The sequence below is a fragment of the Pseudopipra pipra genome, chromosome 25 (genome assembly GCF_036250125.1).
Source record: "Pseudopipra pipra isolate bDixPip1 chromosome 25, bDixPip1.hap1, whole genome shotgun sequence".
Lineage (NCBI taxonomy): Eukaryota > Metazoa > Chordata > Aves > Passeriformes > Pipridae > Pseudopipra > Pseudopipra pipra.
The window spans coordinates 775920-791263 of NC_087573.1; the positions used below are offsets into that span (position 1 = coordinate 775920).

At 60.4% G+C, this 15344-nt stretch overlaps 1 protein-coding gene across 3 annotated transcripts in view; it reads right to left on the reverse strand.

Annotated features, from left to right (window-relative positions):
- Positions 1–15344, reverse strand: part of ITPR3 (inositol 1,4,5-trisphosphate receptor type 3) — a 92580-nt gene that overhangs the window by 35596 nt on the left and 41640 nt on the right. For all 3 annotated transcript variants that reach the window (XM_064635551.1, XM_064635549.1, XM_064635548.1), the window contains exon 3: positions 686–813. In XM_064635551.1, coding sequence (XP_064491621.1) covers positions 686–813 — 128 coding nt within the window. The remainder of the gene's footprint in view (positions 1–685; positions 814–15344) is intronic.

Sequence of the window (15344 nt, forward strand, 5' to 3'; positions counted from 1 at the left end):
CCGCTGGCTTGCACGGGAACAGGAGGGACACGGGACAGGTCCCCCAGGGCTCCACTGTGTCTCCCCACGCTGGGCAGTGAGATCCCCTTGCCAGTGCTGCCATGGCCAGGGAGCTGACTCAGCCCAGAGCTGGCAGTGCCCTGGTCCCCCAGCAGCCCTTGGTGGCCATGGGCAGCCGTGTGTTGGTGACCCTGCAGCGATGCCACTGATCACCGGGCATGTGGGACCCCGAGGGGAGACAGCGAGAGCCACCACTGCCTGGCAGGGGGCTGGCAGCCTCCAGCCTCACTGGACAGGGCTGGGAGTACAGAACGATCCTGTGCCCAGGAGGGATCCTGGCTGCCCGAGCAATCCCACTCGCACATCCCCTTCCTCACCCCATCGACCCCTCACGCTGCTTAAGCCCCTTTCATCCCCCCCAGCCCCTAATGGGGAGGAAACAGCTTCTGGCCACAGGGAGGGTGGGCTGGGGGGTCCTTCCAGGGCTGCCTCCTGCCCCGACAGCGGCCAGAGCCGGGAGCGAAGGCGGGAACACCCCGTCCCCCTTCCCACCAGCTCTGCCGACTCCTGATGCAGCACCCGCAGCTTCCCGGCCCCTTTTCCCACCGTGCTCCGGCTCAGCACCTTCGTCCCGTCCCGTCCATCCCGGGGGCCCCTCGGGCGGCCACGGGAGCCCCTCACTCACCCCAGGGTGCTGATGAAGCCATTGACGGAGCCCTCGGCGTACAGGGAGACGATGTCCCCGATGTGCAGGAAACTCGACATCTCATTCATGGTTACCCCGACCCGGCGCGGCGCCGCTTCCTCCCGCAGTCACCTTCCCGGGCCGAAATCCAGCATGGGCGAGGGGACCCGGGGGGTCCCTGCTCCGGGGGGTCCCTGCTCCGCGGCGGGGGTGATCCCAGCCCGGCTCCTGCCGCCAGCAGCACCGGGAGCGGGACGGGAGCGGAGCCCCACGCACAACTTTTACATGTGCTGGGCAGGAAGGGAGCCAGGGAGAGGAGGAGGAGGAGGAAGGGGAGGAGGAGGAGGGGGCGGGGGATGAAGCTCAGCGAGGGGTCCGCATGGGCTCTGTCCGTCTGTCCGTGCCCCGTCCCGCACAGCTGCGCTACCTGCGGCCAATGGAGCGGGATCAGGAAGTCCCGCCGGCAGCCCCGTGCGGGGAGGGGACCCGGGGCCGCCCGGGACGGGGGGGGCGAGGACAGGCCCCACCCCCCCACCCGCCTCCCGTCGGGGGGGGGCCGTGGGGTGCGGGAGCTGCGCGCCCCAGTGCCCTCGGGGAGCCCCGGGTCCGGGGGGCGCAGCCACCGCCCCCCACGGGGGTCCCCCGGCTCCGCTCACCGAGCCCCGAACCCCGGCACGGAGCCCCCCGGCCGCCCCCTCGGGGTGCTCAGCCCCTGCACCCCGGCACGGAGCCCCCCAGCTCGGGGGTCTCGCCGTCCTGCCGGGGCTGCACCGCTCGGAACGGCACCGGGCGCTTCCGGGGCAGCGCCGGGGGTCGCGGGGCACCCCCCGCACCGACGGGGAGCGGTGGGCACAGTCACCCCCACACCCATCGACGTGGGGCGGTGGGCACAGTCACCCCCACCCCCATCGATGTGGGGCGGTGGGCACAGTCACCCCTCACGCCCATGGGAAAAAGCGAGCGGCCACTGCCCCAGCCCCTCTCCTGCCACCCCCGGTCCTGCTCCCGCCCTTCGCTCCATCCTCCTCCCTCCGCAGCAGGAGCGGGCACCGGGAGCTCCGCGTCCCTGTCCCTGTGCCCAGCGCATTCCCAGCCCGGGGCCGGCTCAGGATCCTGCACCGCCCGGGGCCGGGAGAGCCCCAGGTGAGGACAAGGCGGCTCTCGCTGGATTTTTCTGCCCCAGGCGAGCACTTGCGGCTTCCTGAAGCCTCCTGCCAGCTCTGGGCTCCCAGCAGGGCCAGTTCACACCTGCTTTGCCTCTCACCGTCCCCTCCTGTGCTCAGACCTGCTCCACACACGGGCTGTCCCTCTGCATCCCCCCGCCGGGCTGGCACCACAGGGGCTTCACCCAGCACCCCAAAATGCCACACCCAACCCACCCATTACCACCAGGAGCCGTGGGCAGGAGGTGGACCCCCCACCCTTCCAGAGCCCACCCTGTCCCTGCAGCCTGCAAGGAGCTTTTCCAGCCGTCACTGCCAGGCTGGGCCAGCAGCTCCAGCTCCCAGTGTAACACTGGTGGGAAAGGACCACGTCCTCAGAGCATCTTCTGGACAGCACAGGCGACCTAGTTCCTCACTTTAATTAAAACTTGCCTGCTGTAAAAACAATATCGGAAGGGGAAAAAGAAAAAAAAAAAGGCATGATGCTTTTCTCGTTTATTTCCCTCCTGTCCTCTTTTCTCGCAAACAAACATGGATTTTCGGGAATATAAACCTTGCCCTAAATAGTGATTTTTTTTTTTATCCACTAGGAAACGGACAGGTCCCCTGGCAGAACAAAGGGAAAAAAATTAGTGCAATTCCTCTGGGGGGAGATGTGAATTCAGGTCCATCAGGATTAGCTGCGTTTTCAGCACAGGACAAATTTAGCAGCCTTTATCTCAGGGCAACAGAGGGGGAAAAGAGAAGATCATGAGGAAAAAAAAAACAACCAACAACTTGCTGCTGTTAGAAGCAAATGAAGGTTTCACAACAGGAGCTAAGGAAAGCCCCAAGGAACCAAAGACCAAAACTTCATGCCTGGATCAGCTGCTTTGATCCCAGACACGAGCGGTGCCTCAGCCGAGGGCACCTCGCTGTGCCCAGGGCTGTGCCATGCCAGTCCCACCAGCCTCATTGGGCAGGGCTGGGCAAGAAAAATCCTCTAGAAATGCAAAGAAACCCCATCACACTAAACAAACAGGCACCTGGCCTCGTTTCTCCCCCTCAGGAGAACTGGGAACAGCAGGACGAAGCCTCTTGAAGTGTCCATCCCTCCCACAGCCCCTCCCCACACTGGGGTGGTGACAGTGTCCAGCTCGTGCTGGGGCTGAATGTTCCAGCTCAGCTGAGGGGGGGGAACCCAAAATGTTTCAGGGGTGCCCCCCTCTGCCCACCCTGCACCCTGGGGATGGTGACACTACATCTCCAGATCCTCCCTGGATGGACCTGGGGTGGATAGAACCCTCCCCACCCTTCAGCCCTGGCTCACAACAGCTCTGTCCCTGTGGTGGACACAAATAGGGACCCCCAGCACCTGCCACTAAGGTGGCACACAGAGAGCAGCACGGGCTGGTCGCTTCAAGGGAAGAAAAAAGTGCATTTTCCCTGTGTCTCAGTCGTCTCAGCCACCCTCAATGGAGCTGTGACCACACCGAGCCATCCCACTGCCCACCCTGGGTGTCCCCATCCTGCACGGGGTCCCTTGGCTGCTCCCAACCTTCAGAGCCGTTCTGTGCACGGGCTCAGGCCCCAGAACACCGTGGGGAGCTGCAAACAGCCTGCAGTGCTCAGGTGAGCGGGAGCCCTGGCCTTGGGGAGCTCGTGGCACGTCACAGGGGGCACCTCACTGGGCCAGTGCTCGGCCCCAGGCCCTGGGGAGACACAAGAGTTAAAAATAAGAGCGTTTCCTTCCTCACCCCCTACTTTAAGCCATGTGATAGAGAAAAATTGGGAGTTTCTGCCTCCTGGAGAGGAAGCGGCTGCGGGGAGGCAGCCGGTGAGTCAGGCGGGCAGCACATCCCTATCCCTGAGGCACAGCCTCCATCTCTGGCAGCGTTGGAGCCACATTCCTTTCACATGCTGAAATTGCTCCTTTGCAGGCAACTGTTCAAGCTGCAGGGCCCCCTCCCTGCCCACAGGATGCTCCTTTGGCAAAGCTCCCCTTACCTGCCCGCCCTTCCCACGGGGAGCCCGGCAGCCAGCACTCCCTGCTGTGGGCTGGTGTTGGCTTCCCAACCACACCACAGCCCTCCAACAGGTCAGTGGGGTTGTCTGGGGCTGGACAGGAGCCCACCTGGAGCTCAGGTTTGTCCTGATGCTTTGGGAGCAGACCTGTGGCAGATGGAGAGGATGGGAGTGGCTGTGCTGGCTGGGGCAGGTGGGCTGTGCTGTCCCAGCAGAACCCCCTGCCCTGCCAGGGCCCCCTCTGGCTTCTGCACAGGTCTCCTCGGGCATCCCAAAGCAGGGCCGGGAACTGAAGGGTGAAACCACTTGGAAGAAGAAAGAGAAGACGAACTGTAGCTGCCTTTGTTTGAGGAGGAGGAAGGGAGACACTCAGTCCCTTGTGCTGAGCAGAGCAGGGAGCAAGACAGCTCTGCTGAGGGTCACACAGAGGAGGGGGATTCTTTGGCCAGGAGGAGAGTTTTCCCCCTTGTCCTGCTGGCTCTGGGTGTTCCCTGACCCCACTGCTGCCCACAGACCCAGCACAAAGGCTCTATGTGGAGCCTTTCATGCTGCTGCCCAGTCCTCCCACCCCAGAGAGCAGCAGCCTTGGGGCAGGACCGATCCCAAGCTACAGCTGCCAAAAAAGGGTTATTTCAACCCTGTTTCTCCTTCTGAGTGAGAATTTCAGAGCCCAGAGCAGCTACCACTGAACAGAACCACTCCTTTGGTGCAGAAGGTGCTACACACACCTGGCAGCAGTGAGGGTTAGACCCCAAATGTGCTTTGCTCGAGCTGCAAACCCAAACCTCCCCCCAGCAGCCGCTTGAAAGGCGCCCCAAGGTCTGTGGGGGCAGGGCTGAGCCCCCTCGGGTGACTTCATTAACGGCGGAGACAGGAGCAGCTCCCTCCCGCCTGTCCCATCTGTGCCTCCCCCGCGCCCGGCGCCTCCGGCTGGGGCTGTGCCAACACCCTCCGGGGAGCAGCCACCATCCCCCAAAATAGCTCTCAGACTGGATGACTTTGGCCCACATCCTCAAAGGTATTGAGGCTTGGGGTTACCTCGGAGCACCTGAGCCTCGGTCCCCACGGGGGTGGCAGGAGGTGGCCCGGGAAGGGGGCAGTGCTGGGGCACACGGGGTCCTGCCCGGCCCGACCTCTCCACTCACGGGGCGATGCCCACGCGGGTCTCACCCCGGTGAGAGAGAGGAGGGTGCCAGAGGAAAATAGGACAAAGCAGAGCGATTCCTGCACTCCCACACTTGCTTCTTGCCCGTGCTCCCATCCACACATCCAAGCCCACGGGGGGGTTCATTCTGCTCTGAGGGCGAGCAGCAGGAGCTGAGGAGAGGGGAAGGATCCCCCATTCCCCCCCTCCCTCCCGGGAAGGGTTAAACGACGCTGGCACCGGAGACACTTTGTACTTGGATTTAAAAATACAGCCAATGCCCTGGTGGCTCAGCGCCGTGCAAGGCCCAGGTATATTTCCACACTTGAGCCAATAACCTTCCCCGAGGGAAATTTAGGCTTTTTATGATTAAAAGGGGAAAAAATAATAGTGGGGAATTAAATATAGTACAGAGCGAGAGAACAATTAGCAGTTGCCGTTAGCGACACCGGGCCAGGCTTGGGACAAACGCCGTGGTTGTCTGGAGAGCAGCGGGGCTGGGGACAGCCACTGGGTGACATGGGACAGGGAGGGATGCTCTGTCCTTGGCAGATGGCCCTCAGCAGCCTGGACCTGGCATGACCCAGACCCAGAGCAGCCTGCCAGGCCTGGCCACACCTCACGGGCAGGAGTTTTTTCTACCTTTGCTTTATCAAAAGCAAATGGAAGTGTTTGCACAGGCTTGTAACTTCCCTAATAAGCAAACACGGGTTAATTGGGAGGTGGAGCAGGGGTTGGGGCTGCCAGCTGTACCCTCACCCCGGGCCAGGATGGCAGCCGGTGGCAGAACAGATGAGGGAAGAGCCCCATTCCTCATCTCCCATTTCCCAGCCCTTCTGTGCAAGAGGTTTTGCATTGCCCAGCCCTCCTGGCTCCCCAGCCACTCCCTGCCCTGCCCCTCACCTGTCACCCCTGTGCAGCCACCCTGCAAGCTCCTCCACAGCTGTGCAACTGTTTTGCTCCAAATCAGCTGATTTTTGCCCACTGCAGCCATGCCCAGGTGGGACCATCACTAATGTCTTTGCTGGCTCATCCCCAAAGGATACACACAATTAATATCCCGGGAAAAGCCTCCTGTTATTCCCCCAAGCCCTTCTTCACATCAGGGCAGGGCCCAGACCAGACTATGGGTGTTGGATGGGGCTTGGAGCAACCTGATTTAGCAGAAGGTGTCCCTGCCTGTGGCAGGGGCTGGAACGGGATGAGCTCTAAGCTCCCTTCCAACCCAAACCAGTCTGTGATTTCTGTGGGTGGATTTTCCTGAGCAGCCACCAGCTCCAGAGCGACCCAAGTACAGCTGCAGTCAGATCACACCGAGTGTCTCAGCCCCTGAAGCTCCAGAGGAGCCAGTGGCACAGCCTGTGCTCTCAGCAGCTCTTTGGAGATGGATTGCCTGGCCAAGGAGGGTTTCCTCTGCTCCCAAGTGGTCCATGCAGGCCCCTTGCCCAGCCCATGCTCAGCACTCAGCCTGAATGAGCAGCACATCCCATTGGGAAACGCTGTCCAGCCACAGCCCGGGCTGGGCACGGTGCCCACTGAGCACTGCTGGCACCAGGGCAGGCTCTGCTCCATCCTCTGCCTCCAGTGGGGCTGTGGGCACACTTTGCCAGGCTGACTGAAAACGAGACACGACTGCCCCCGTTCCAGGTCCTCCTGGGGTGCTCTGGTCCGGAGGGTGCAGGGTCCTGTGGGAATGTCACAGGGAGGAGGGACAGAGGAGCTGGGTCCCACAGCAGCCCTGCCCGGGCTCCATCTTTCCCTGTAAAGTTCCACATGAAATGGCTGAGCTGCAGTTCCTCCCTCCTCCCCAGCTTTTTAAGGTAAGTTAGTGCCAATCAACCTAATTACAGCCTTGGCTGAGCACACCACACACCTTCCTGCTGAGTGACAGGCTGGGTAACCAGGTGGCCCAGGGCCAGGACCAGCTGCCTCCCAGGTGGGGACAGGCCAGTGCCTCTGCCACAGTGGTCACATCTCAAGGGATGGGGGACAGGCAGAGGCTGCTCCCCTCGGAGTGTGGGGCACAGGAGTGGGCAGACCCCCCCACTCCAGCAGTGTCCTGGGCTCCCTCGGTGTGGCAATGGAAGGACAAGGGGTGCTGGGCTGCAGCACAGGGGCTCCTGCTCCCAGGTCACAGGACACACTCAGGTTATTGCTGTTCACCCCATGGGAGGGGATCCCATGCCCTGCTGTACCCCCATCCCAGCCAGGCAAGTGAGGGCTGTCCAGGCACCTGGTGCAGCCCACTGTCCCAGAATCATGGAATGGTTTGGATTGGAAGGGACCTTAAAGCCCACTCAGTCCCATCTCCTGCCACAGGCAGGGACACCTTCCACAAGCCCCATCCAACCTGGCCTTGGACACTTCCAGGGATGGGACAGCCACAGCTTCTCTGGGCAGCCTGTGCCAGGGCCTCCCCACCCTCACAGGGAAGGATTTCTTCTGTATTATTCCTTCTGTGTATATATTTACTGTCACCTCGAGCTGGGGACCAGGTACAGTGCCCAGGGTCTGTAGACAGCCAGAGCAAACCCCAGATGAGCCTTCTGCCAACCAAAGACCCCCCAGGCGTGAGCACTCCCAGGGCAGGACTCACCATGGTTGGGCTCCACAGACCCCATGGCCCCAGAGCTGTGGGAAGGAAACCACTGACTCCCTCCCTTTTAAACCTCCACCCACCACTGCAATTAAGGGGCCAGGATGGGTTCACCTGCCCACACACACCTGGGTGATGCTGGACCAAAGATCTGGGCCCTCGGTTTCTTCCCGTTTAAGATTGCTAAGGAATGATGGGGTGAGGTAACAGTCCCTCATGGGACACATTTCCACCCTCCTGATGGGGTGTCCCTCCCAGGTGAGGGGCATCCTCCTATCCTGTCATGCAGGAGAGTGAAGAGAGGCTGGATGTGAACCCCAGCAGCAGTGAACAAACCCCAAAGCGGGTCCAAAACCTGCTGGGGAGGAGTCGGCCCCGGCAGCACCGGGAGGATGGGCAACATCCAGCCTGGGATCCGATTGCAAGGGACCGGCCACATCCAGTTCCGAGAACAACGTGCCGGGTGTGATGGAGGGAGCGCCGGGCTCGGGGAGGGCAGGAGGAAGCTGCTCCCCCTGCTCCCAGCCCAGCCCTGGGCTCTGCTCCAGCTCCTCTCCAGCCCCTGCTCCTGCAGCGGGATCGGTGCGGGAGCAGCGCTGGAGGACCCGGAATCACCTCGGGATGAGTCACCGGCTGTGCCAGGGCGGTCCCGAGGCAGCTTCCACCGGCACAGGGAAACGCACTGAACAAAGCCCCAAAATCCCTGTTTGTTGTGCAGGGAAGAGTTAGTCATGTTTGTGCTCCGTGCTGCTGAGTCACCCCGGGCCACGAGCGCGGGATGAGGAACAGGGAGGGTGGGAGCCGCTGTTTACTGACTTGACATGTAAATCAGCCGGGAGGTGGTGACGGTGCCATAAACCAGGACAGTCACAGGCCGGGAGGGAAGAGCCAGAGCTGGGCAGAGTTTAGAGCTGGGAAAGAAAAAGGGAACCACAGAAGTGTTTTATTTGTAGGGCCAGAGCTGGCTTTAAAAATTATAGGTAACATTATATCATATTTTATATCCCACCACCAGGGCCCAAAGCTGTTTTCTGAGCTGCAGCAGAGACAGCTGCATGGATGCAGCAGCTGTGGATGCCCCATCCCAGGAAGCATTCCAGGCCAGGTTGGATGGACCTAAAAGCCCATCCAGTTCCACCCTCTGCCAAGGGCAGGGACACCCTCCTCGAGACCAGTTTGCTCCAACCTGGCCTTGAACACTTCCAGGGATGAAATAGGTGTGTCCGTAGCCCACACTCACGAAGGGTTTCGAATCATTCCCCAAAGTAAAGCAGGAATGAAATGTGCCTGGAGAAGCAGCCCTTGTTCCCACTGCGGCTGCAGCAGAACCTCAGCCCGTGACAGGAGAATTTCCAACCCACGGCTCCTGGGCCGCCTGCGCCAGGGCTTGAATCATTTCTCTCTTCCATGCAGAAGTCAGAGGATTTCCTTGAAAATAAAGTCTTTGTTTGGCAAATATTCCTCCCGTCTGGCACGGGGCTGTGAGTGCCCTTTGTTGGTTCTGTGGCAATCCCTTCCCCAGCCAGAGCAATGCCAGTGGCACAGAGGAGCCATCCCAGGGGCAGAGGGGGGGCCCCACAGCCCCAGGGTGATGCCGGGGGCACAGAGGGGACCCCACAGCCCCAGGGTGATGCCGGGGGCACAGAGGGGACCCCACAGCCCCAGGGTGATGCCAGGGGCACAGAGGGGACCCCACAGCCCCAGGGTGATGCCGGGGGCACAGAGGGGACCCCACAGCCCCAGGGTGATGCCAGGGGCACAGAGGGGACCCCACAGCCCCAGGGTGATGCCAGGGGCACAGAGGGGACCCCACAGCCCCAGGGTGATGCCGGGGGCACAGAGGGGACCCCACAGCCCCAGGGTGATGCCAGGGGCACAGAGGGGACCCCACAGCCCCAGGGTGATGCCAGGGGCACAGAGGGGACCCCACAGCCCCAGGGTGATGCCAGGGGCACAGAGGGGACCCTGTGTCCTGCCCAAGCTGCTGGGGTAGGGAGGGACTGCCGCCTGTGCCAGAGAGCAGGTTTGTTGTGTCACAAATACCAGGCTACATCCTTAGCGGTTTCAAATGTGGGGCACAGATCGTGGAGCTGTTCTGTGCTTTTGGAGCACCTGAAATAACGGGATCTGCAGCTGGAGGCGACCGCCTGGAGCCTCCCGGCCCCATCATCATACAAATGGGTCATAATAAAAAATAAATTAGTGTGAGTCCACAGAAAGCAGCAGAGCTCTATCGCTTTCACAGGCTGAGGATCCCCATGAATATTTCATTTAAAATATTCTGTTCTGTTGGCTCGGATCACTGGAATATCCGAGTGGCTCACATTTGTAATTTGCAACTTTACAACAGCTCCGTGAGCCCTGGAAATCTCAGCCTGGACGTTATTCCAGGCCCCAGCCATCTCTTTCCCTCTGTGTTGGTGCAGCATCGTGCCCAGAGGAGGCCACGACCGGGGCTTTGTGGCACTGCCGAAGGTGCAGAGTGAGCAGAACAAGCCCCCGTGTCCCAGGACGAGGCTGCAGCCAAGAGCAGGACGATGGCAATGGCACTGAGCTCCCAGTGCTGGAGCAGTGCCACCAGCCCGTCCATCTCCACAGCTGGAAGAGCCAGAACAGCCAGAGCACTCCAGCTCTGGATCCCATTCTCCATCAGTGTAGGGGAAGCCAGCGAGGTTGGCAGAGGCTCTTCAGCTCACACGATATGTGAGCAGCTTCCCCTGCTCTCAAACCATGCTGGTGTTTGTAAACAACCTTAAAATACAGCGAGCAGGATGTGGGAGCATCACGTGAACCTTGTCAGGGTGACAAGTGCTCTCAGAGGGCAGAGCAGCTCCCCGAGGCCATCCCTGCCAGCCTGACCTGGCATTGCCAGGGCCAGCCCAGGGCAGTGTCTCCATATCCCACAGGGATGCTGGGATGCTGGGGAAATGACTGGCTGCCCCTGCCAGACCCCATTTAGCAGAGGGCAGCAGCTGCTTCCCTCAGAGATGCACATAACCCTGAAAGGAGCTGCCCTGCAGTGACTCAGCCAAGGCAAACCCTTCCTCCTGACACCTCCGTGGTGTTTGACACTTGCCCTGGCAGAGGCCGAGTGCTAATAATACCCACATTTTATATAGTCCTTTGCTTCGGGAAATCTCGGGCGGTTTTGCACAGAAGTGAAGTCTATTTGGAGCTCAAGGCTTCTAAGGATGTGTCAAGGACACAGTTTTGTTACCCAGGAAGGCGTTGTGGGCAGGGTCTATTGCCAGAGTGGCTCTGCATTGGCAGGAAAGTAACGATGCCCGTGTTAATTTGCCATTGCTGAGTCCAAAATAAACACCCCAGAGGTGGTCAGGGAGTGCACCTCTCTCACAGCCCTGGTTTCATGGGCTTAGGTGCTACATCCCCATTCTGTGGTGCGGCCCAGAGATGGGCAGGAGCACGAGGTGGCTGTGAGAGCATCCCACGCTGTGCCAGGAGCCCCATCCCCTCCTGGCAGAACCAAACTCACCCCGGGGGGGTGTGGGGAGGGACCCGGCGAGGCCTCAGGACGGCTCCCACAGAGCCCTGAGGAGCACAGAGGGAAGCCCTGGGAGTGCTGCAGCCTCAGTGCCGGCCGTGTCCCGGGCAGGTCGGCTGGGTGTGTGCTTCCTGGCATACAATTCCCAGATTAGCAGGGGCTGGGCTGCCAGCAGCTCCTCCGGCCCGTGACCGCGGGGCTGGGAACCACTGCGGGCTCAGGGTACAGGAGCCTGGTGCTGCCCAGCACGGGCAGAGCATGGGATGGGCTGAGGGTGCAGGGCTGGGACACCTCGTCCCTGCACCCAAGGGAAAACGAAGGGGCACTTCATAGTTTGGATTGGAAAGGACCTTAACAACCATCTCATTGCACCCCCTGCCATGGGCAGGGACACCTTCCACTGGCCCAGGCTGCTCCAACCCCGTCCAACCTGGCCTTGGACACTTCCAGGGATGGGGCAGCCACAGCTTCTCCAGCCCACAAGGACAGAACTCCAATCCCCCTCCAACACCTCTATCAGAGGTTGGCTTTAGCCCCCGGGATGGAGATCACCCCCAGCCAAACTGATCCCACTGGTCCTTTTACAGTGTGTGGGGAACAGAGGCAGAGGCCTCTTCTTACCCAGAAATTAATAAATAAAAACTTTAAAAGCCACGGAGAATAAATAATGAAAAAGCTGGAGGGTGGAAGGGTTGGGAAAGGAGGAAAGGTAATTCAGTGCAGAACAGTTTAATAAGGGAAAGTGAATAATCAGAGGGAGAAGTGAGAACATTTTAGTCACACTAAATGCTTAATCTAAAAAAAATAAAAATAATAATAATAAAAACTTCAAACCAAAGCCAGGCCATGGCAGTCGGGCGGGTGAGACTGAAAGGTCCTTCCCGGGGAACAGGAAAGGGGAAAGGAAAAAGGAAAACGTGGTATGTTCATTAAGCAGATGGAAAAGAAGAGGACAGAGCTGGAGCTGAGGAGCCGTTCGGTCGGTACCGGGATGGGTAGTGCAGCAGCAGCGCTGAGCTCTCCCTGCCCCAGGGGCTGCCGGTCCGTCCGGAGCTGCTCCCGCCTCCCCCCGGAGCTGGATCTGGGGAGGGAAGGATGCACCTCAGGGACCGAAGTGGCTGACTCGGAGTGGCACCGCCACCCCCCTCCCCACCCCCTCCCCGCCCTGGTGCCCGTTCCCACCCTGACAGGGCTCCCGGGGCTGCCCCGTGCCCCAAACGGGGCCCTGCGGCGGGCACGGGGCTCTGGGCACCCCCGGCACCCCGGCCGGGGCTGGACCCGCGGCACCCGCAGGGGCACGGAGCAGGGCTGAGCTGGCACCCCCAGCTGCCGGCACCCCCTGGCCTCCAGCCCCCTGTGCTGCCCCGGAGAAGCTGGACACCAGCAATTCCCAGGGGCTGCGGCTCCGGGAGCCGCGCCAGGAACGTCCCTGCCTTCATCTGCCCTGGAGCCGCCTCATGAATCGGCATCTGTTCCCAGACACCCCTCGGGGGCTGAAAGGAGCTTCTGTGCGGCCCCGGGATCGCGGAGCTCATGGCAGAGGGGTCGCGGGGAGAAGCATCTCCCGAACTCCGGCTGCGTTCCAAAGCGCTCCGAGCCCGCCCTGCCCGCGCGGCGGAGCCGAGCGAGGAGGGAGAACAGCCCGGTGGAACGCCCGGGCGAGACAAAACCCGCCCCCACGCTCCGCTTCCCAACCTTACTGGGGAGCTTCCCACCCCCGGATGCGGCTCCCGAAGACGCGCCAGCACATCTGGCCCCGCGGGAGGCGGGGATGCTGAGGTGACCCCCCTGCAGACGTGCCCGGCGGGCAGTGAGGGCACAGAACCCCCTCCCCACCTCCAGACGTGCTCTTCCTGTGCAGGGAGAGAAGGAAGTCGCGTTTTCCTCTCTCCCGGGCTGTCCCTGTCTTTGGGAGGAGTGTGCTGGCGCTCGGCTGCCCTCGACTCACACTGAGGGCAGCTGAAGCGAGAGCCAGGCTGGGGAACTCCCCACGGGGATGGAGGGTTTCCACAGCCCTGGTCTGATACTGCCCAAAGCCCTTGCCAGTCCAAATTTTAGAGGCATTTAGAAGTCTAGCACTGACCCATGAGGTGCTTTAGAGGGAAGGAGCTGGAATGGAACCCCTCCTAGGAAGGGGGAAACTGAGGCAGGGAGCACAGAGCCAGCCTTCTCACAGGGGAGGCTCAAAACTGGGCTCATTTCATCAATGACCTCACCTGGAACGTGCTGGGTTTGGCTGCAGAAGGCACCAGATTTTCTAAAGTGTTGCCCACCCGACATCGGCACTGCCCGGGGTGCCAAACCCGCAGGCGGACGGAAAACCCCTCTGGTCTGTGCTGAGACGGTGCCTTGCAGGCCCGCAGCGCCCTGTCCCCGCTGTCCCCGCTGTCCCCGCAGCCGGACCCGGCGCTGTCCCTGTCCCCCGGCTCGGCCCGGCTCGGCTCAGCTCGGTTGGAAGTCGGACAGTGCCACCTGGTGCTCCGAGGAGATTCAGAATCACAGAATCCTCCTGTGGTTTGGGCTGGGAGGGTCCGTAAAGCTCATCCTGTTCCACCCCCTGCCACGGGCAGGGACACCTTCCACTATCCCGGGTTGCTCCAAGCCCTGTCCAACCTGGCCTTGGACACTTCCAGGGATGGGGCAGCCACAGCTTCTCTGGGCACCCTGTGCCAGGGCCTCCCCACCCTCACAGACAAGAATTCCTTCCCTGAGTCCCATCTAACCCTGTTCCCTGGCAGTTTAAACCTGCCCTTTCAGTCTAGTTCTCTCCCCGTGGCTCTGCCCAGGGGGTTCTGCTCCCCCCGGGCCCGAGGGGGTGGAGGGTCTCACCTCCTGGCCAGCACCACGTCAGAGGGGTCTGCAGGGGTATCAGCAGCCACAGGCAGAAGAGACTCCTCTTCCCTTTCCATCTCACTTTCCAGGGCATGAGGCTGCAGTGGGGAAAAACAGGCAAAAGATGCTGTCAGTGCTGACAAAGTGTCTCTGTACAACAGCTCGATTCTGATGTAACTGATCCCAGCAGCTGAGCTTGGAAAAATCTCTACCTCTCCCCCCACCCCTGCTGTGCCAATTCATCACCCAGAGATCTCAGAGCACCTCATGCAGCTGAGCAGACATCTCCTGGCCTGGGTGGGAAACTGAGGCCAGCAGTGCCAGCACTGCCCACTGCTGACCAGCAGCACCCCAAGACCATTCCCTGCTCAGCTGGGTTGTTTTTACCCTCAAAAAATATGTAAAAGTGCTATGACATCGTGACTGGTTAAACCCAAGATTCTGTCACCCTTCCTGTTCTCTCCCTCTTCCATCAGCTGGCACAGAGCACAGCCCTCCTCCCCCAAGAAGGGCTCACACAGCACAGCTCCCTTTTCCTGCCCCCTTTTCCAGCAGCAGCACAGATTTAAACACCAATCATCAGTGAAACCACGTTCTAAAATACCATGAGAATCCTGAATGCAGAGGCCCCATCTCCACAGCTGCTGTGCACCTCTTATTTCCACCAGCAAATATATCTCTTTACTTCCACCAGCAAAAGGAGCTGCTGGAAGGAGGAGCTGGTGAGAGCTGGAAACATTTCACGTTGGCATCAGTGATCACAAAGCCAGGGCAGCAGAGCCAGCTGGGAATTGCTGCCTCCACGTCCCAGAGCCTCTGCAGCAGCACGACAGGCTGGTTGCACACAGGATTTACACCACTGCTCCAGCATCTTCCCACCAGCATTTCTCGAGGTCCATATTGGCCATTCCCATAACAGAGATGGTCCTTTTTCCCTTTATCCCTGATATCCACCCCCCCCAACCCCCTCCAGTGCTGTTTGGGGACACAGCACAGGAAGTCCCCACAAACTCAGTCCCCACAGCTCAGTCCCCACAAGCTCCTTGTGCTTTTGCTGTAGGCACAGATATGTCCAACAATCCTGCACAGCTTGTTTTCCACATCTTTTACTGCTCAATGTGAGCAGCAGGAGCCCTGTTATAGCTGATATTAGAGCATTTCTGGTTCCTAATAGGAAATTTCTGTGTTGATGCACCACAAAAAAAAGTCACCAGTGGCAGAGGCAGTTCACACCAAGGGACCTGGGAATTGCTGTTGGCTGCCCAGCACCACTTTCCCAGCTGGTTTTCTACAGCCAGACCACAGAGGTGTTGTGCAATGTATCCGAGGTGGAAGGGAAGTGGTTTGCCAAAAGGAAGGGTTTTAGAGATTTGCAATTGCAGAAGTTCTCACCAGAGCTGTCACCTAATGAGGTAATT